The sequence below is a fragment of the Phlebotomus papatasi genome, chromosome 3, assembly GCF_024763615.1.
Source record: "Phlebotomus papatasi isolate M1 chromosome 3, Ppap_2.1, whole genome shotgun sequence".
Lineage (NCBI taxonomy): Eukaryota > Metazoa > Arthropoda > Insecta > Diptera > Psychodidae > Phlebotomus > Phlebotomus papatasi.
This window is the reverse complement of record NC_077224.1, coordinates 72446289-72468521: the sequence shown is the minus strand read 5'-3', so window position 1 is coordinate 72468521 and position 22233 is coordinate 72446289. Positions and strand designations below refer to the sequence as shown.

The window sequence follows — 22233 nt, the reverse complement described above, 5'->3', positions numbered from 1 at the left end:
AACACAGTTCACAAATTTTAAATGCCATAAATATTAATTTATCTTTTTATTCTAAAAAGTTTTTTTTTCTTAAAGCCGTCAATTAATGATAACTCGTATGGTAATGGAGTCTTCAGACCTAAAGCTTAGCCAAATCGCTTAAGTTCTTTAATTCAATTAGTCAAGGTATTTAGTAAAATTTTAATTTGGGATTGGATATTAAGGGAAAATGATTCATTAGATTCTGAAAGATCTATAAAATAGATTGCTATTTAGGAATTTGAGTTTGAGACCTTTTGTACCTGGGCTAAACCTTTAGCCTGAAGACCACTGAACTAAACATAAGGATGTAAAGCACTTTTTTGGAGTTTAAAAAGTTATTTGTAAAATTTAAGAATTTTTCATCGCAATTCCCAAAATTGTTATAATCTCAAGTTAAGGTTAAGGTTTATTGTAATAATTTTAAAAAATAATTTTTAAAAAGTTTTTCAGTTACTTTCACTAATTTTTCATTTCCGTATTATACGAATTCAAGTGCCGTGTAATTTAACAACATTGTCATAAGTTACTCGGTGGATTCAATTGAGTGAAACTGCCGCAGATTTAATTTACCGTGCGTGTGATAATTTGCTAAAAAGAAGTCCCGTTTGTCATCCATCAATTATTTTATCCACGTCATTGAACTGTCTGAGAATTGATGAAGATGATGATTTATGGTCGGCATCATTTGAATAATTGAATATCTTTGATGCAGATTTCAATTGATAACAGCTTGGCTCGCCCTGTGCTCTTCTTCTGATCACTGTTGGGCGTAGGACAATTAAATTACACTCTACTGATTTTTAGGTCTGATTCGATTCAAATTAATTTCAATCTAATCACTGACTTTTACTCGAGTGCGAGGCAGATGACTTAATTAGTTTATTTAAACCTCACTTCAGACAAGTTTGTCACAACACTTTAAGTACAGGTAATTAAAGTTTTAGTACTGAGGCTTATGTTGCGGTAATCAAAGAAATTTTGCAATAAATTTTTTTAATACAATCTTCGGCTTTTCTTTTATATCACAGTATATATTTTTTGACAAGTGAAACAATAACTAGGAATATAAACTAACACTTTTACTTTATTAACTACGCACAAGTAGTCACATCATAATGTTATCCAATTTACGTTAATAGATTGTAAATCATTATAAGAACGGAAATTACCCCTCATGTTCTTTGAATTTAAATATTACCTGTTTTAAAATTAAATACAAGTAAGTTTAATTGCAGGTATTAAAAGTCTATACATAATTATTGGAACATTATATCCTCATTATTCTACAAAGATAAGAAGTGATAAAACACAATTATATCTGATTCTCAGCATTATTTACAATAAGAATGACTATTCAAATTAAGCTTCACTTTAATATGTTTATTTGATATGATAAACAAGTTACTTCACAAGTTTCTTGTATCACAAATTTACTGTTATAATAATATCATTTTCATAAGCAAAAGTACGAACATACGTTGTATTATCATATAATAGCTCAAGAATATCGATTCAGTCTGCATATAAAAGATTAATGACATGGACACAAAAGAATAATACATTGTATTTTATACAAAATCACACTGTTGATATATTCTGCATGAGAATCAAGAAAGTTAACTATCTATACGAATACTTATTGAAAATTTTATTTATTGTTGGGGTACGCAGGTTATGATATCGCACACGTAATAAAGGACCTGCTAAATATTGCAAGTGTCCGGGTTCCAATTAATCTTTGGTCACCAAAAATTATCAAGAAATAAAAAATATTGGAATTAAGTTGGTGGAATTGAGAGAGAAGAATGGAATAGAATATTCAATATTATTATACATAATAAAGAGAGTATATAAATTACTGAAAATATCAGAAAAAAATTTTTGGGTCGTAATTAAAAAATTAAAAAAGAGTTAATTCTTTAAATTAGTAAATCAGTTAGGGTAAAATGGCTAAAAGTCTAATTGAGCACCTGCATCGAATGAGATTTTTTATATAAAAACATATCAATATGAATGAATTTTTGATTGATCTGAATCACGGGAAATCAGATTGTAAGATTGTTACATAGATAATAATATAAAAAAAACTGAGAAGGGGGAAGTGCCCATGCTTTGCACGGTCTCAAGTTTTATAATGACTAATTTTTTCCTATGTTTCTGAATAAATGCGTCTGCGCAATATATTTTAAAAACTGGGCACGTTTCTTTGGTTTTCAAAAAATGTATGAGATGAGTCATATTAATTGAAAAAAAGAACGAAAAATTTAGTCATTGTAAAGCTTGGGATCGTGTGTAAAGCATAGGCACTTTCCCCTACTGTGTTTTCTTTAAGGGAAAATTCTGTATTCCATTTATGAAAAATTCCTATTTGGAGAATGTTTTCATTTAGACTATTTTGGCCCTTCGAAGACCCCCCATAAGTCTGCCCTGGCTTCATTGATATTTTCGTCATTTTCCCCTATTATCGTACGAGTTTGTCTAGGCAGACTTTTCGTTCGAACGAAAATACCGTTGAAAGTTGAATGAGGGCCTTGACAGACATGAGGATTAGCCGAGAGACGTCTTATCGTAATTATATTAGAAATAATGGTTAAAGTGCATTTCCATCATTTTCCACTAAGTCGTCTCTCGGCTTAAGTTGTAAGTGTGTCTAGGGCATAATTCCCAGGAACGGTGCTTCAAGATCAAAGGTTAAATGTGCTCCAGAGAGCGTTTTACTCAGCCGAATGATATCATATTTTCTCTTTTTGAAATGATCTTAGAAATCCTGACTATTGTCTGAATCGATTCCAATTATCGATTCATTACTTGGTTCATTACCGGTCCCATTACAAATAACGAATTTTTATCCGAAAATAAATTTTATTAGTTTTAAGCTATTTTGGACGATCTTTTGAGTGATTTTTGAATCCGTTCAAATCGGCTGAGAACCGTTAAACGGTAAATGATGCGAAAGTACCTTTGTAAGTCAGGCAAGTCAGGAATTCCAGCATTGCGCAAAACATGGGACGCTCAGCCGTACCCCGGCTTATTAAGGAATAATTCTTTCAGTCTCAACTTCCTAATCCTATACGACTGATTCGAAATTACCTTAAGTTTAAGAGATTGCTCAAGAGATCTTAATGATAATGGTTAAGAGGCTTAAGATTAAGTTCAGATAGGGCTTATGAAAAGATATTGGAAATATGATTAACCCACTATATTTATCTTATAATTCCGTTTAGTCGTCACATGCATAATCTTCAAATCCGTTCAGGTTCAAAGATCTACAAAATATGCTTAAAAAACTAAAATATTCTAAATTAAGTGACAAAAATAAATTACTTGTGCTCTCTTATACGGGCTTCAGACCTAAGGCTTAGCCATATGGCTTAACTGCTCTAATTTTTTATCACTCACGATTTTTTGGAAAAATCTACCTGAGAATTGGATTATTAAAGATAAATGACCTATTAGGCTATCAAAAAGGAATAAAATTGCTTGCTATTTAAGATTTTGAGACTTTCGGGAACTGGGCTAAGTCTCTAGTCTGAAGACCACTTTAGTATAGTTGCTCTTTACATCGATAATGATTTTAATATAACTAAATATTTATTTATTTTATATTTGTGTTTATTTATGAAAGTTCCTATAAGTTTATGAGCATGCTTTACAGTTTAGGTGGTCAAAAATTTCGTCTATATACGCAAATAATTTCAATTATATTTTTTTCAAGATCAAATCATCTCTAGACAGTCTGATTTTCATCCGATTTAGGCAAATATGAATTCGTTTAAAAGGTATTGGAATCCTATATAATTTTGAATTGTTTCAGATATTTACCAATTCATAATGAAGTAATAAAAACAAACTATTATTTGATTTTAATTTAAAATTAAACTGTATATCTTTCTAACCTAATTTTGTATAAATGTCTGAGCTAATTATTGAGCTGTTAAAATCAATTATCAACAGAAAAAGTGTAAAAAAATTATGTAGTGAAAAGAATTTTAGCAAATTTGTAGCTGAACTACCATGGTTCTTTTCGTATTTTAGTTAAACAACATTCTTCATCGAAACAATAAATATTAACCAATTTTTAAGATGGAAGATAAAAGTCACAAGTTAGAGAATTCTGCGAAGCTGGAGTGCTTTATCACTGCTCTTCGTTTCCTAATTCATTACAGAATTCTGTAAGCAAAAGCGTTATAGAAATAAAATTCTTATAATTTATTTATTGTGCTCTTCGATCCGCCACTAAGGTTATGGCAGGATGGGGTAGTTTCACGCATGCATTATTTTCGAAAATATTTTTGAGACACTAAATATCTTTTTAGGAATTGTACGTAATTTTAGATAATCCAAGGGAAACTGACGAAACATAGGGGAACTTGGGCACCACCAAACACGGGGTAGCACCAAACACTGCGATTTTTTAATCAGATATTCGACTTCTGAGGACAAGGCCTATAAGAATTTTTAGGCACTATAGGGATGGTTGTCCATTGAAGAAATGGTCGAGATAGTCCAAGTAGTTTGGAAATAAAAAATTAGTGTTTGGTGCTACCCCGTGTTTGGTGGTTCCCGAGTTTCCCCTAGTTAATTTAAATATGGCACATATTAGTTTAGTAAATAAGTTTAAAAAAAATTAGAAGCCTGAAACTGCCCCACTCTGCTTTATTAAAAGTAAAGTGGCGCACTTTTAAGGTGCTTATAAGCTTCTACAGGAATTGCAACACTTAATTCTCTCATTATAAGGCTTTTAAAGGTGCAGTTAAAGACTTGTCAAAGTCTTGGTTCTACAAGGCCACTATTTTGATTTTTGAGTAGCCAACACATTAAGATCAAAAGCATTTTATTTAAGGTACTTCTCCCTGTTAAACAACATAGTACATTGCAGTGGTACAACATCCTTTATGCGTGATATTTCGTTCTCCCGCAATGTCCTCGACTCTCGCGAGAGTCTTGCAGGTAGTACAGCTGATTACTGCGCAAACTCCTGAGCTCTCTTGCTCCTTTTTCCAGGAAATTTTCAGGCAGCCCATCCTCACTGGATATTCCTAAGGACACTCTCGAAATTTGAGCTACTGCACAAAATCCTCACCCCTTTTTTTCTTCTCTGTGTTGGCAAAACTATAGAGGCAATTTACACTTGACTGAGCATTCTTCAGCCTCTTTTTCTGACCACTTCTCTTTTGTATCTCATCTTCTGTATGTTCCCGGATTTCGCAAAACAACCTCCAAGGCACACCAAAAGGGATTAATAAAATCCAATTCAATGGGCAAAAGAATGCTATTAGCGGTCAAGGTCAATTCAGAGGAGTGTCTGCTACAGCTGGAAGCTGGATGGCGTTTTAGAGTTTGGATTTGCAGTGTCTTCAGGGAGCGGGCGTTTGTTTTGGGCGGGAAAATTGGCGACCTTAAGGGGAATCGGGTTTCTGGATAAATAGCTCAAGGTTGTTACATCTTCCGGTGATTTCATTTTTTTTTTGTGTGCATTGAAGCCAAGAGAAAAGGGATCCACCCTGTTTCAGGAGCATTTCCCTCGGATTTCAGGAGCGCATGCGTTGCGGAAAAGCACGTTTTCCCTTCGGGTTGTTCTAGTTGTCTTCCTCTGAATTTACTTGACCATCTCTCTTCCACTGTCAGTCGGATTGTGACTTTTCCGTGGGAAATCCATCTTCATTGCGTTGCTTGACTTCTCGAGAGTGTCACTTGAGCACGTCCCTGCTGAGGACCCCATTTTCACCTCGTACTGGAGTTCAGGGGGGTTTTCTTATTGGGAAAATTGGGGCTTTTTGGGAAGTACTGCAATTCCGTGAAATATCTCGGTCACTCCCGTGGGAAACAGTGTCTGAGTTGGGCGTGTAAAAATAGACCAAGTGAGCCTCCCATGTGTCGGATTTTTCACAAATTCAACGCAGTTTTCCCTGAACAGTGAGCTCGTGAAAATTGTGCCATGATCAGTGCTGAGATTTAACATTAGCCAACAAGGAACTTTGCTGAGTTAGGAAGTAATCAAGAAGGAGGAGGCTTGGGATTGTCCTTCCGGATGTGCAATGTGAAGGATTGTAGGAAGTGCGGGAAAAAATGGGTGTGAAGTGTTTTCCACGGATTCATTGTGCGACTTTTCTGGCAATTTTGCCCCTTCTTAGTCTCATGCACAGCACAGGGATTCTAGCTACTCCAGAAGGTGATAAGTAAGTGTCAAAGATGTCCCAGATGTTCATCATCCTGGCCACGAAAATTGCTTTGTGACACGGAAAATCTCACTCCCAAAATGCCTAAAAATATCCCTAAAAAGCACCTTAAGGTGTGAGTAACATCGGTCATCTTCGTCTCCCACGAGATTTTTTCCAACATTTCCCAACCATTTGGTTTTCCACCATTAGACCGAGATAGTGAGCTAATTGGCATCAGCTAGTCTATCTTGTCGCATTCGTTGGCGTCCCGGTGTCCACCCGGCGTCCCCATAGCTCCTCACCAAAACCAGTACCAATGTCACTCACACACTTTTGCCACAATCATACAAAATATTTGCATTTGCGGAAAGAACAACATTTGGAAGCACACGGAATTTCACCTTTCTTCTGCGTCTCTCGTGCTCCATTCAAAAATAAACCAAGAATGGAGCAATTTCGCAGCACGTGGTTTTTTCTGCCGTTCTTTCATCTCTATTCTTTTTGTGGTGGACTATTGTAAACATTGCGAATATTATTGCGAGTAATTAAAAAATGCTGAAAATTCTGTTAACAGTTTCAATTGAATTGTGGTGAGAGACAATGTGTTAGATTTTTTTTAATGTATTTCATTGTGATGTAAAAAATTAATCCGGATTAACTTTCCGCTGTTAAGAATTCATCATTTCCATTGAAAAATCGTGGATTGGATCAGCAATAGGGCTATTTCCAATTAAGGGAAAGTGGGGCTACTTTGAGCTGTGGGACTAGATTGTTATGCGACTTTTTCGCATATTTCTAAATTAAGCTGGTCCTTACACTGAGTGAGAGGAATCCGAAAAAGTTAAAATAACATTCCGAAAATGCTAATTTTACCCTGCAATATTGATCCAAAATCGGTGTAAATATTACCCTTTTTAGGTGTATTAGGGGTTAAAGTTACCCTTTTCCATGTTAATTTTACCCTTAAAAAGGCGCAAAATTAACATTAAAAAATGTTGATATATTTTTACACCTAAAAAGTGTTAAAGTTTTGAGGAAAAAAAGTTAATCGCATCCTCTTTTTTTATCAGTGTACAATTATTTTATTTAGATTAATAATTGTTTTGTCTATCTAAATTACATCATGTTAAAACCCAATTTCCTTTAGAATTATGCGAAAAAATCGTATAACAATGTAGCCCCACGTCTCAAAGTAGCCCCACCTCCCCTGTGTAGGGCATACCTAAATAGAATCCGTCAGATTTATTTATTTTTGGTATTGGACGGAAAACTTGGACTCCTCATTAGACCCTGCATGATTTTCTCAATTTTCTTTTTCTACAACATTTCGAAACTTGTGGTTCTCTTCGTCAGGTATCCAAGTAGTAAGAAAAATCATTTAGGGGAAGGCTTTGAATCTTCGCACTCGCTGTAGCTTCGCACATATTTTCCCATATTCCGTTAATGACTGACCTATTTTTCAGGAAATGTGTGGCTAAAACATTTTGAAAAAACATTTCGCAATGTCTGGAAACATTTAATGAAAAAGATCTTTTCAAATCAATTTTCAAAAAGTTTTCTTAAGACAAAAAATCATACATTTTCTCTAAATTTATTTTCAAAGTAAAAAAAATTATTTAATTAAAGGGGTTATGTGGATTAAAATGGACAATAGACAGGATATTTTTCTCAAGATTTTAACTGCTCGGATACCAAGAGAGAGCAGTTTTTTTCCACACAATAAAAAATTATTGTATTCAAGTTTCTTGGTTTATAAAAGTACAATAGTCAAACTACCTATATTTTCTGAAATTTTCATTCGAAAATTTTAAAAATTCGGATTTGATTTTCGGAGATCTTTGTGAAAAGAAAATATATACTTTCCGGCCTTTCCGGTAAACAAAATTTCAGGAATAGGTTCATCTGCAATCCATAATCCAAATATTTCCTGTTGCTTATGAGTCAAACTAGTCCTGGAACTAAAAATTTTTGAAAAAAAAGTGAAATTTAAATTTTTGGGAGAATTTCAAGCAAAAAAAATGCCATTTTTGACGTATTTCACACCACGTTTCATGTTGTAAAATAAGTTGTGATCAAGTAAACACAAATTTTTTCGTGTAAGGACTGGTTTAACCCTTTAAGGACGATTGGGTCACCGGTGACCCAAAAATGAAATTCTTCCTATGGTCTTTTAAAGCTACGTTTTGCTCTAAAAAGTCAGAAAAACCGATTTTTTCTGACTTCCGATTTTAAACCTTCTCGTCCTTAAAGGGTTAACTCATAAGCCAACAGAAGATATTTGGTTTTTGGATTTCAGATAAACCAATTCCGAGAAATCTTGTCCACTGAATAGTACGTCTTTTTTTTTTTCAAGAAATACACCTAAAATGAGGGCAGCGTAATGGCTGAAATTTTAAAATTTATTTTATGAAAATTTTAGATAGTTTAAATGTTATACTTTTACAGGCTTAAGAGCTTGTATTAAATAATTTTTCATTATGCTGTAGAGAAAATTTAATATTTTTAGTTTTCTAGACCCGCGTAACCCCTTAACCCTTTAACGACGAGACACTTTTTCCGGACTGAAAATCAACAATAAAAATTAAACTGAGAAACATAATCAATGATAAGTCTTACATCTAATCTTGGAAAGTCCAACAAAGTCTGATTTGGTGTATTTTGTGCTTTTATGGACGATAGGGACAAAAATAGCCCAAAAATGAAAAGTATTTCGTTGCCAATAGGTTTTGCTTAAAAAAATTGGTAGTATAAAAAATAAATAACATCAATTATGAATTTGAGAATTTAAAAATTCGCCATTTTTGAGCTTAAATATTTACTACATAGAAAATAGCTAGAGACTTGCAAAAAATATTCTAGATTCATCCAACCTTCTACTTTGCAAAAACGTACAAACATAAAAAAAAATAACTTTGGGTAGTCAGGAAAAATTATTTTCTTTATGGGACAACGGTGTTCCAATCGTCCTTAAACGGTTAAGCTTTTAAACACATAAAAGTACAATATTTAAGCATTATTATCTGGAATTTCCTTTTTTGAGATTTAGAAAAATCGGTTATTGAAACCTAATTTTCTGAGACTTTTTGAAAAAATATTATATTGCGGTAATCAATATTACGGTATTACTCAGACTAAATTCATTATAAGTCAAAACAAAAAATATTTCTCGTTAGAAGCAGAGTTAAACTATAATACTTTACGTAGGAATTTTGAAAAATAAAGAAATTTGTTCTTTTGTCAGAATTTTATAGAAAAATTTTTAATTTTCGATATATTTTACACGACCGACGTTTTGACTTGTAAAATAAGTTGTGATAAAGGAAAAATATAATCCTTCATTTCAGAACTGCGAGAATTTTAACTTTTCTGATGAAAGGAAATATTTGTTATTTTTTTTTTTTATTTTAACCTAATTTACTCTGACTACGGTAAAGTATTTTTTTAAGAAGTTTCAGAAAATTAGATTTGAGCCCAACGATTTAATTTAAAAAAAAACTGAAAATTTCAGAAAATATAGTTTTATTGCACTATGCAACAAATTCACAACTTTTTTTGTTAACGGAGATCTCACATGGTACGTTTGATAGAGTCAAGTCCCCTGATTAAGAATCTGGTCTTGGTTTTGCTCCTATACGTAACAATTTTTTTTTATTAATACTTTTATATTTTTTCTGCTTTGCCTTATATTATTTGTTATATCTCAGGTTCTAGTGAACGGAACTTGAAAAGTGTGGGTGCGTTGGAAAGCTCATTAGTCGAGCTTCAATTTTGATAATTACAAAAAACCTTGTAAAACCACTCCTTCGGGGTGTAAAATTGAAGTTTCTCTAAAAATTACCAAAAAAATGGTCCTAAAGTGAGGTTTTAAAAATTTGTATAAAATAAACTAAACAAAATATTAAAAATCCAATGATACCAGGTGATAGGCCACACTTAGAACTACAATTTTGTTCATCTGAGACATCGCGCTCCGATCACTCTAAATGCCTCATTTGTTGGTTTTTGTCATTTTCCAAAAATATGAAGTACATATTTTAAAGCAAATTTCCTAAAGATTTCTGAGAAAACATCTTTTAAAACTTGTGTGAAACATACATAACTGTTGAGATCCTTCTTTAATTCGGTCGGGGGGACCATTAACATGATTTTCATTTACATTTCCAATCAACCCTCATTAAAAAGCTCTCAATTTTCCTTTAAGTATTAAATTTTTGTTTTTATTTATTTCCATCCATCCATCTAATACTATTTCTAGTAGAGGTTAATTTTAAATAAAAGTATGATCTAAAGTCATTGAAATGCATTTACGAAATATTTGCTGATGCGTTTTCTACCAATCATAAAAAAGCATTCCAAAAGGAGTTTAGGGGTTTCTTCACGTGGCTGAATGTTGATTGGGGATGTTAAAGAAAATCATGTTAATGGTCCCCCGATCGAATTAAAGAAGGATCTCAACAGTTATGTATGTTTCACACAAGTTTTAAAAGATGTTTTCTCAGAAATCTTTAGGAAATTTGCTTTAAAATATGTACTTCATATTTTTGGAAAATGACAAAAACCAACAAATGAGGCATTTAGAGTGATCGGAGCGCGATGTCTCAGATGAACAAAATTGTAGTTCTAAGTGTGGCCTATCACCTGGTACCATTGGATTTTTAATATTTTGTTTAGTTTATTTTATACAAATTTTTAAAACCTCACTTTAGGACCATTTTTTTGGTAATTTTTAGAGAAACTTCAATTTTACACCCCGAAGGAGTGGTTTTACAAGGTTTTTTGTAATTATCAAAATTGAAGCTCGACTAATGAGCTTTCCAACGCACCCACACTTTTCAAGTTCCGTTCACTAGAACCTGAGATATAACGAATAATATAAGGCAAAGCAGAAAAAATATAAAAGTATTAATAAAAAAAAATTGTTACGTATAGGAGCAAAACCAAGACCAGATTCTTAATCAGGGGACTTGACTCTATCAAACGTACCATGTGAGATCTCCGTTAAAAAAACCGTGTTGCATAGTGTTGTTGTACTTTTACATACTTAGGAATTTTAATTAAATATTTTATTTATAAAGTTGAAAAAAGTCAAATAAACAAGTCACCGAAGAAGATCGGTGCTGCGCCGAAAACTCTGACAAAAATCATTGTTGTTTGTTCTCCGAAAAGATTAAAATCCTTGACACACCTATGCGGCGGGGAAGAATGTTATTATCCCATTACACCATTAATATTTTCATTAAAAATATTTTAGTAAAAACGCTCAAAATTTCATCAGTATTGACTTTCAATATACCCTTCTCGAATCCCTCAACCTTTTGAAAATTAAAAGGTCATCGGTAATCCAAAAAAATAAGCTTGCTGCCACCTAATGTTTATATTTTCCTCTAAATCGCTTAGAAAAAATGATATTTAATCTAACCCTCAATTTTTGATTCCCTCGTTGTGAAAGGGTTAAAATTCTTTGCTTTGAAGAGGAAGTTCAGCCTATCTATTAAACTCATCAGTCTCTTTTATATTTGGACATATAAAAATTTTGAAAAATTTTCCTCAAAAGTTGAATTTTGACGAAGTTGGATACAGCTTACGTACACACCTATACGGATGTGCGGGACTCCGGTGTCCCAAAAACAAAAGCATTTTTGTTTTAACTATAGAAGGTTATTTTTTCCTCTATATAGTCCGAAAAAATAGTTTTTATTTTTGGGACACGCACCGGTGTCCTATTCGTCTTTAATGGCTGCAAACACTAGAAGCAATTTTCGTCAAAAAATTGCCTTTTCGTTTTTTAAAACTGATATTTCTGCCTATAAGGATAGGGGAAATTTGGGAAATTTTCTTTAAAAGAGCATTTAAAAAAATTTCTCATAATGTGTAGACGCCATAAAGGGTTAAAATTGCACAATATTAACAAAATTTCTTACAATCTGTAGATTTTATTAGAGAATACCGAATGTAAAATTTTCCCTTGCCTACCAAAAATAAAACTTTAAAAGTTTAGTCCTGGACTTGCCCTGTAACTTCGGAAAAGTAACATTTTCTGCTTCTCAGCCTTGATAAATCCATTCTAAATGGACAGTTTTCCTTGATAGGGAAAAAACCTTTACAAAAAGAAATTAAGTCACATATTGGCAAACATATGCAATATGTTCCTTTCCAAAAAACTTTATTATTTGCATAGTTTGAACGAGAAGTTTAAAAGTATCTTATAAATCTGGCAAAAGTTCGACTAGATTCTCTTAAAATATAATGTTGAGATATCAAACCTTGCAGTGAATATCTATACTTCTGCAATGGAAAATAACTAGATAGATGTGAAGAATATATTTTTATGTGTTATCCATATGTCCTCAAGGGATTGCTGTATACCTGAGATCCTGCCAAATCGAGAAATAATTCTTTTATTTCTTTTTCGTTATAGAATGAGTAATTCAGTGCAATTGCTGTCTACTTTAGAATCTTAGTACGACTAATTAAAATATTTTGTAAAACGTTCCTATGGCATTAGAAAGGTTTTATTTTGGAAAGCAATTGATTTTGTATTATTGAGATTTGTTTAAACTATATAAGAAACCTTATTCGATTAAATATATTTTATAGAATTATTAACTTAATTTAATGTTCATAACGTTCATAATAGTTAATACTTTGAAGTAATCTTGAGTATAAAAATTAATGCAAGTGGGATCTCAAAAGGGCGATGACTCTAAATTATAGCTATCATTTTATACAAAACTTTTAAAACTATCTCATCAGTTTCCTCCAAACAGCTTTGGATGTAATTTCGTTTAATTTTATTAAATTACATGAATTATTAGATTAGGGTAAGTGTGCCAAATTTCGGCCAGCTTGCAATTCCGGTCACTTTTTGTGTTCCTCGAATTTCCATGAATTTTTAATTTTTACAGAACAGACTATAGAGATTATACAATGTTAAAGAATAACAAAAAATGTATCTTCGACAAACGAGATGACGTGAAAAACATATTGGTAGATTTCCTGAAGGGCAAGGAACTATGAGAATGAAGGTGGCCGAAATAGGACACCAAAGCTATGTCTACATTTTTATTCATTTTTAAGAACGATTTTAGAGTAAATAAAGACGATAAACTGTCTACAAGCTTCCAAGAAACATACTCCTTAAGAAGAAGGAATAAAAAACGAATTTGTATTAACTATATTACATTTAAAATTTGAGACTTTGGCGCTTGCATGCACTTTGCTGAAATTTGGCACACATCCCTGTGCATTTTTTAATATAAGTTTTTTTGAACGTGAATATCCTTAACTTACTTATGCAGAAAATCAACGCATGAAAACCATTTCCTTATGGTTTACTCTTTAACCTTGAAACTTGCTTTCTTAGAATCATCTTCGGTAGAGCTTACCAAATTCTCATCATGAACAATGAAGTAAGTAGGGCAGAATTTGTTCCACTTCCTCAACATATAACACATAATCCTCTCATTGTTATTTCGATCTCTTGAACTCTTGAAAGCACGAACCACAGGAAAACTTTCGCCCAACCCTCAAAATTGCTTCAAAGCAGAAGCTAAAGAAAGAGCAAGTGTTTGAATTTGGCAAAAGATGTTTGGGTTTTCTATTGATAAATATAATGTGTTTACAACTTCTGTCTTTCAGTGTCGAACAATGGGCAAAGAAGTTTGGAGATGAATTATGGGAGCTTGGCCAGAAGATGACGAAATCGCCGGAAATTCAAGCGGTATTTGCTGCTATTATTTCATTGTTTTTTTTTTCAAATAATTCTTAATAAAATTTGTTGTTCTTTTTGTTTCAGAAATACAAAGCCTACAATGCACGAGTTGAGGAAAAGAACGGTTCAAGTCTCATTGACTCAATTGTGGAAAATGTAGGAAGGATGTTTATCCGGAAGATGGATGCTGTTAAGTGCATTCTGCACGTTGCTGAGGAAGTTTCTGAACAATTTGAATTCAATGAGACCTATCCAGGGAACTTTAGTTACTACTCAAGCAAGTACAGCGATATCCATGGACATGAGCGAACTGAAGAATTGCCAGAATCCATTCTGAATAACTTTTTTATGTATCGAGAAATGTTTCTGGATCAGGATACGCACTTCTACAACATTTCAGTAAATACAACTCATAGTTCGGTTCATGTGCCAACAAACGTATACGATCGATCTCCAAAAGTTATGGAAGCCCTACAGTGGTCAGAAGCTTTGGATGAGGTCTTCGTGCAGAACTATAATTCAGATCCTGCACTATCCTGGCAGTATTTTGGGTCCTATACTGGACTACTGAGGCACTATCCTGCCATGGAATGGGAAGGCGAGGATGTCGATGTCTACGACTGCCGAAGACGGTCCTGGTACATCGAAACAGCAACCTGTTCCAAGGATGTCGTTATCCTTCTGGACAATTCAGGATCCATGACAGGATTCAGGAACTACATCGCTCAACTTACGGTTAAGAGTGTCCTGGAGACATTCAGCAACAATGACTTCATCAATATCTACAACTATTCGAATGGAGTTCAAGAACTAGTACCTTGCTTTAATGATATGTTGGTTCAAGCTACTCCGGAAAATATAAAGGTAAGGACAAAAACCTTTGTGAAGAATAGTCAATGCTAAGATGCTCAATTCCAGGTCTTTAATGATGCAGTTCAAGGACTAGAACCAGAAGGATACGCCAATGTCTCCAAAGCCTTCATAAGAGCCTTTCAACTATTAGAGAAATACCGCGAAATCCGTCGATGCAATGAATCAACAACTGGATGCAATCAAGCTATCATGTTGATAACAGACGGAGTTCCAGGCAATCTAACAGAAGTGTTCAATGAATGGAATAGAGTAGAAGTTGCCAATGAGACTAAAACCCCTGTTAGGATATTCACATACCTTCTGGGCAAGGAAGTGACTAAAGTAAGAGAAATCCAATGGATGGCCTGCCTCAATCGTGGCTACTACTCCCACATTCAAACCTTGGATCAGGTTCAGGAAGAAGTCCTGAAGTATGTCACGGTTATAGCAACACCTCTGGTTCTACAAGGAGTCGAACATCCTCCTACTTGGACACATGCGTTCGCAGATAAAGCTGTATGATCTTTGAGAGTTTAGCTAGAATTTAGTTTAACTGCCTTCTTTCTTTTTCAGTACAAGCAAGAAGATGAGGATAGCCCTCCTAGGCTTATGATAGCCGTAGGAGTACCGGCCTTTGATCATGAGTTTGATCCCATACGGAACGTTACGAGAAGTATAAGTTTGCTTGGAGTAGCTGGGACTGATGTTCCTATAGAAGACATAGACAAGCTTACTTTGCCTTACAAGGTAAGCCTAGTTTTGCGTTAAAAAATCATTTCTAGAAATCTAATGATGACGTACTGATCTTTAATTCTTCAGCTTGGGGTAAATGGGTACTCCTTCATAATAAGCAACAACGGGTACGTTCTCCTACATCCAGACCTTAGGCCAACTTACAAGGGTATCCTGAAACGAAACTACAACAGCATAGACTTAACGGAAGTCGAACAATTTGACGATGGTCGGGAAGGTAGAGATCCTGGAGATGATCTACTAAAACTCAGGGAGAGTCTAGTTAACACAGAAAAGCATCAAATGCTGAAAATACCCGTGAGATTTCACTACGATAAAATGCGAAGGGTTTCTCAAGAATTTCAGGACTACTATTTCGCTCCTTTGGCTAATACGCCATTCTCGCTTGGTTTGGCTCTTCCTCACGACTACGGAAATACCTGGATTAAAGTGGGAAATGAGATCAAGCGAAACCAGATTACAGGAGTGAATATTTCGGATTTCTTCGTTGGGGAGAACTGGAAGGTTCATCCAGATTGGGTCTACTGCAAGTATCACTATCTGGAAGGGCATGAGTTTAAAACACCCGAAGATGAACTTAGGCACTTTCTGAAGAAACTCTATGATCCTCAATGGACCTGGTCTCAGCAGTATGAGCCCGATGTTGGCTTTGATTCAACAATGGGTGATTCAAATGAACGTAAGTTTAATCGAATTGATAGCTTGCAATCTCTACAACTTCTACTGATTTCAGCAAACTGCGGAAGGAAGACACTTAACGATGATGCCTACTACTGCAATAGAGAACTTGTACAACTTCTCGTCTTTGATGCTAAAGTTACCAACACTTCCTACCGCGAATGGCGCTTTGAGTCTGCTGAGGAGAAGGAACTAATTCAGAGGTATAATGCAACGCTGAGATTTGTGGCTACTATGAGTGGCCTTACTAGGTGGCAGTTCATCTTTGGCGAGGTTGAAGTCGATACAGATCGAGAATTTGGAGACTACCACACAACAGCTATAGAGGAGAGTTGGTACAAGAGCGCCATTCTTCAGCATAAAATAGATCCACAGAGTTTTGTCTACTCCGTCCCACATGCCAGTGATCCTGCTGAGGACTACGAACTCAAGGTAACTGCTTCACATGCGATTTTTCCAAGAGATGGAGGTATGGAAGCACCAGCAGCTGTTGTAGGCTTTCAGTTCTCACATGAACTCATGTACGAGCGTTTCATAGAACTGACTTCAAAGACTTATGTAAGTGCCAAACTGTACGGGTATCTAAAGGCCCAAAAGACTCAGGATGATCCACAAGAAAGGATTTACGCCAAACTGTCATACAAAGGGGCTTAGGATCATCGATTAGAGGTCCTTGACATAAATTTCCTTTACTTCCGAATTTTACAAGCGTAATATTCTTGAGGATCAGCCTGAGTCTCTTTGGGTCCTAACTTTCTAATCTAACCATCTAATCAATTTCCAAAGTGCAACGACTGCATGAAGAGCTGCGAGTCGGACGAGCAGGACTGCTACGTAATTGACAATAATGGGTATGTGATTTTGTCAGAAACGCAAAATGATACTGGTAGATTCTTCGGAGAACTCGAGGGAGCCGTTATGGAATCCATGGTTGAGGCTGGGATATTTAAGAGCATTACAGTGTACGATTGGCAGGCTCTGTGCTTTGAGGATCGTGTTGTCTCGAACGACAGTAATTTTCTGATGTCCCCTCTGAAACTTTTGATCCTCGGCTTGGAATGGTTTCTAACTGAGTTCGTTTTGCATCTGTCCCGGTTACACCTTTGGCTGGTTGAGGGTGTACCATTGGAGGAAGTCTACGATGACTACGATACAGCCACACCACCTTACGACAAAGGTCCATCCCAAAAGAAACTCCGCAAAGGTCAGAGTCAGGAAGAAGAGGACTATTTCAATCGACCAAAGGAGATTAAGTATGAGACCTTTCACTATGCCTGCGATAAGCAGTCACAGCTCTACATCCTCAATCAAAGCATGTTCATTCAGGGGAATGGATTTTCGGGCGAAGGACCAAGAAACTGCTCCCGTCCATACTACATTAAACGCATCCCACATTCAAATCTCATTCTGGTCGTCGTTAACACAATGTACTCCAGTTGCTATCGTTTTCTAACAGCTGAGCCTCAGGTCATTTTGTACAATGTCTCCTTTCCTTGCCACAAGCTCGCCATGAACTACCTTCCTCGTCGACGACTGGAGGAATGCTTCACTGAGCATCCGGACGAAGAGGAGATGACCTACTGTGGCTCAGCTGCGGACCATTTACCGTCAATTGTGGCATTTCTCATCAGCCTCATCCTCCTCCTCTCCCTCCATTGAAGCCTTTGACTTTTAGACAACTTTTAATTGTAGGACTGCCTGGCACAATCCGGTCCCTCCCTCGAGCACAGGGTAAGACGCCAATACTCTAGGTGACTTTACTAGACAATGTGGTTGTAGAATTTATAGCAGAACAAATGTAACAGAATCAAATATTTTCGGTGTAGATAGTGAAAAATTTGCAACTTTTCCTTTTAAACTTTATTAAGGGGATTTTCATTAGCAATTTGTAAAACTTGTTTTTGATTTTGGTTGGACGGATTAAAAAGTTTACAAAATCAAAACGAAGATTGGCATTAAAAAGCATGATAATATTGAATTCTTGATTATCAGATGATTTATGATTCTGAGAAATAGTGTGATATTGTTTGTCTATCTGTCTGTCTTATTCGTTTTACTTTCCGGCTGTTGCCAGACTTAGAGGCCAAACGGTTGGAGATAGTGACTTTAGACCTTCGGCAACCCCTACGCCAAAGTTCCGATTATGGATATGGGTTATTGATATGCTCATCAATGTACCAAGGAGAACAATGTGAGTTGAACATTTGTTCTCCTAAATAAAGTCGGTTGGATCAGTAACTGTGTTAACTGCATTTGCTTGTGTCTGCATTCATTGTAAGCGACGCATCACTGCGTGGCGTTTCCTACGAATGGAAACACAAAGCATATGTAGCTTGCACCATTGTTAATCCAACCGATGATATGTAGATTCCTTTCAGGATCGCAAAATAAAGTAAAGTTGTAGATCATAAATTAGACCGATAGTCTATCTTTGCCTTTATCGGTACAAAAAATGAGATAACAAAGTGTGCAAGCATTGCTGAGTGCTCGAACTCACGAATAGGAACTCTCTGTGAATTATCTTTTCGCAAGGTTTTTAGATGCATATCGGCTTACTACCGATTAAATTTATTCACAAATTTAAAAGAAAAACACCATTCCGAAAAAGAAATTTGATTAAGAGCCTTAAGAGCACGTTTTTAAAAAAGTAAATTCGAGAGAAGTATAGAAAAGTGGATATACTTTCCGAACTTGCTGCTTGAAACCGATGATACCCATTTGAAAATTTCAAGACAAGTCAGGAAAATCGGTTGAGAAATAGGCAATTCAACGTGGTTTAATTTTGACCTTCGAAAATTCGATAACGAAATGTTTTCCGGTCATAAGTGACTATGGGCAAAATAATCACCTGTAGGGGAATTCTGTAATTTTCGTGGCATTGTCATGCGTGAGTTCGAAGTCTGACAATGCCATTCGAGCTTTATTTGTCATATCATATTTCGTCATAGCATAGTTCGAAAATGCAATTAATTGATTTTTTAATGAAATCTGTTTACTTGACAATTTTATAAAAATACAGTACGTCTTGGTTGATTTATTTAACAAAATTCATTGTCATTTGAATTGCCAGAAATCTCAAATACTTGACTTCTGACAATACCACGTGAGCTCAAATAGCAATGTCACGGCTATAGAATCGCGTTTTCGATAAAGCTCTCCGATTCGAGCCCAATTTGTCATATGGCATTGCCAGAGTGTTACAGAATTCCCTTCCTGGATTACCTTCAAAACACACACACGCAGACGCTTTGCCATTTTCCCAAAAGGTGGGGCTGTCGCACCTTGTATACAGTAGAGTCTTCTAAATTCGAACGCTCGGGGGATATTTTTGACATTTCTCACCTCTCAAATTCGAACGATTTTTTCAAAACCAACGAAATTTATGTGAGATTAAATTGTACTTTGAATCAAATTCCCGTACTTTCTTACAATTCTTAGTTGTAACATACTTCTTTTTCATTTTATACGATCATAATGTATGTAAACATTCAGGAAGAAGCACATAAATATTATTTTCATTCATTCAGAATACGAATTTTTCAACATAACCACACAATTGGCATTTTGAATCCAAACGTCGTTCGAATTTGAGAGATTCAGATTTGAGAGACTCTACTGTATATTACCACCAGGCATAATCTATACAAGGATACAAATTTTTGGTTTTAAGTTTTACTGCCGGTTTCCGCCTGACGCCAAGTTAGTAACCATGTCTGATTGGCTTTGGGGCTGTCCGTTGGCAAGTAAAATGCTCACTCTTCCGCACACGACTCTTTTGTGGCTATATATAACCGTCGTCATAAAACCTCATGCCCCGAAATATACTTCAGATCACCAAGACGTCCCCTCTTCCGTCAGTCTTTAACCGAAAATTTCGAGTGGAGTCTAGGGCTCACCTCGTGAAATTGGAAGTACGGAATACGATAGTATTAATTATTATTCTGAACCCTTAAAGCGCTCTTGACTACCATCAAAACTAGATTTTATTTTTCATTTTCGAACTTGTCTTGACTACCTTCAAAATATGTTCGAAAATAAAAAAAAATGTAGGAACCGTTTTCGAAATAAACAAAAAACATGATTTTGGTGGCTAGATAATATTCACTTATGGAGGGGTCACCGAAGACCGAAAGTCTCTTATATGGGCTTTAGACCTAAGACTAAGCCAAATGGCGTAACTCCACTGATTTGTAATCGATTACGATTTTTTGAAAAAATTGACTTAGGATTGGATTATCAAAGATATATAACCTTTGAGGCTCTCAAAAAGCGACGAAGTTGCTCGCTATTGGGGACTTTGAGGCTTTCTGGAACTGGGCTAAACCTCTAGTCTGAAGACCGCTTTACTGATTGTGCTTCACATCGGTGAGAAATTGAAGAAAAAAGTTGATTAAATAACTGCTTATCTTTTTGAGTTCGAGCAGTGAAAAACGGTCAAAACTTCTATATGTCTTAGACGTTGTTTAGGCTCGCATTTCCTCCATAATGACAAAATACCGTCGAACCATTTCTAATACCGGTTTTTAAGGCCATATGTTAAAAATTCCCTAAAGAAAGAATTTCTGAATCAACTTGACCGTACCGCTTCACTGGAAAGGTCTTGAAATTCCAGACAAGTATGAACGGGTTGCTACTGATTATGAACCGGTAATGAGCTGATAATGCGTTTTTATCCGTTTTATTTTACTTCTAAAATCTGAACTATAATCTGGATTTACAGTTTATCCTCTTAGTATCATCTGGTAAAATTTAGGAATCCTGAGATTTTCAGAAAAAATACTTTTCACTGTTTGTCTGAATTTACGGTGCCTGTTCTAGAGGTCAAACGTCTAGAAATAATGACTTGGGGTTATTGGATGTCCTGATGATTTGTTTGTTTTTTATGTGCAAATGATCCTTATTATTATTTCGTTGAACATATTGACATTAACTAGTACAATTTCCTGAATTATTTATTAATTTAATCACATTTTTCGGAGTTTATGCATAAATTCAGAAATAAATTTGCATTGAGAAAATTCCAAAAAAGAAAGATTACAAAACTAACACATAACACAAAGACATTTTATCTAAATGATTTACTTTTAAATTGAACATTTTGTATGGCGTAAGATTTCCATTTGTTCTAAAAGAAACAAAAAAACTTTTCTTTGCTAATTTTACGAATACACTTCTGTTTATTGAATAAGAGTTTTCATACCTCTTTTTTTTTCAAGCTATTGATCCGATCGTTCAACCCAGACTAATATTTCCTGCGTGTCTGATATCATAAATAATTTTTAATCAGCCTAATTATAATTTCTAAATAGTTACAAAATCCAAATTAAAATAAAAACCATTCGTAAACAATGTTGCCGATGAAAATCACCCTGAAGTTTTTTTGTATAACATTATAATCATCATTTCCTAAAGACACACACGTGACATTTTCTTTAAAAAAGAAACAGAACGTAGTAAATTAGTCGAAGAGAAAAAAAAACACACTTATATACGGGATTTTTAACATTTTACCTTATATATACATTTTAAATATATACCAGTGAAGAAAACAATTAAAAAAATTTTGTATAAATGTGATCCTACTTTTTAACATGAACTCTTAGAATTAAAAGAAAAAAATGACACACGCAATTTATTATGGTAAATTTGTTAAAAACAGAACATAAAGGAACAAAAAATATTTAATACAATAATTATATTATAGGCAAAAAAATCGTACACAGAATATTTATTGTGTAAAATTGTAATGGGATTAAATGTTGATAAAAAAATATTTGTTGTTTCATCAAATAATAAATTTTTGAATGAAAAAGTTTGGGTTTCTATTTCCGCTTGTCATTCTTCGGATTCAGCTCGGCATCATCTCATCTAAAAATAGCTGAAAATTCAGCTAAACTCTGCTAAATTTTAAGCGACTTCGCACTTAAAGCAGCTAATACTAAAATGTCCAACGTTTTCACGAAAATTCTGCTAAAAATGGAGTTTTTAAACTTTTCGTATTTGCTAGGCTGCTTAGATTAAACAACCAGAAATATCAGATCAATGTTGTCGATGACT

At 34.7% G+C, this 22233-nt stretch overlaps 1 protein-coding gene across 1 annotated transcript; it reads left to right on the top strand.

Moving 5' to 3' along the window:
- Nucleotides 1-5325: 5325 nt before the first annotated feature.
- Nucleotides 5326-21988, top strand: LOC129807295 (voltage-dependent calcium channel subunit alpha-2/delta-3). The gene is made up of 8 exons (XM_055856470.1): nt 5326-6200; nt 13821-13902; nt 13978-14757; nt 14812-15261; nt 15319-15492; nt 15565-16177; nt 16232-16734; nt 16963-21988. Exons 1-8 carry the CDS (start codon nt 6091-6093, stop codon nt 17833-17835), a joined length of 3585 nt encoding a protein of 1194 aa, XP_055712445.1. The 5' UTR covers nt 5326-6090; the 3' UTR covers nt 17836-21988.
- Nucleotides 21989-22233: the final 245 nt, after the last annotated feature.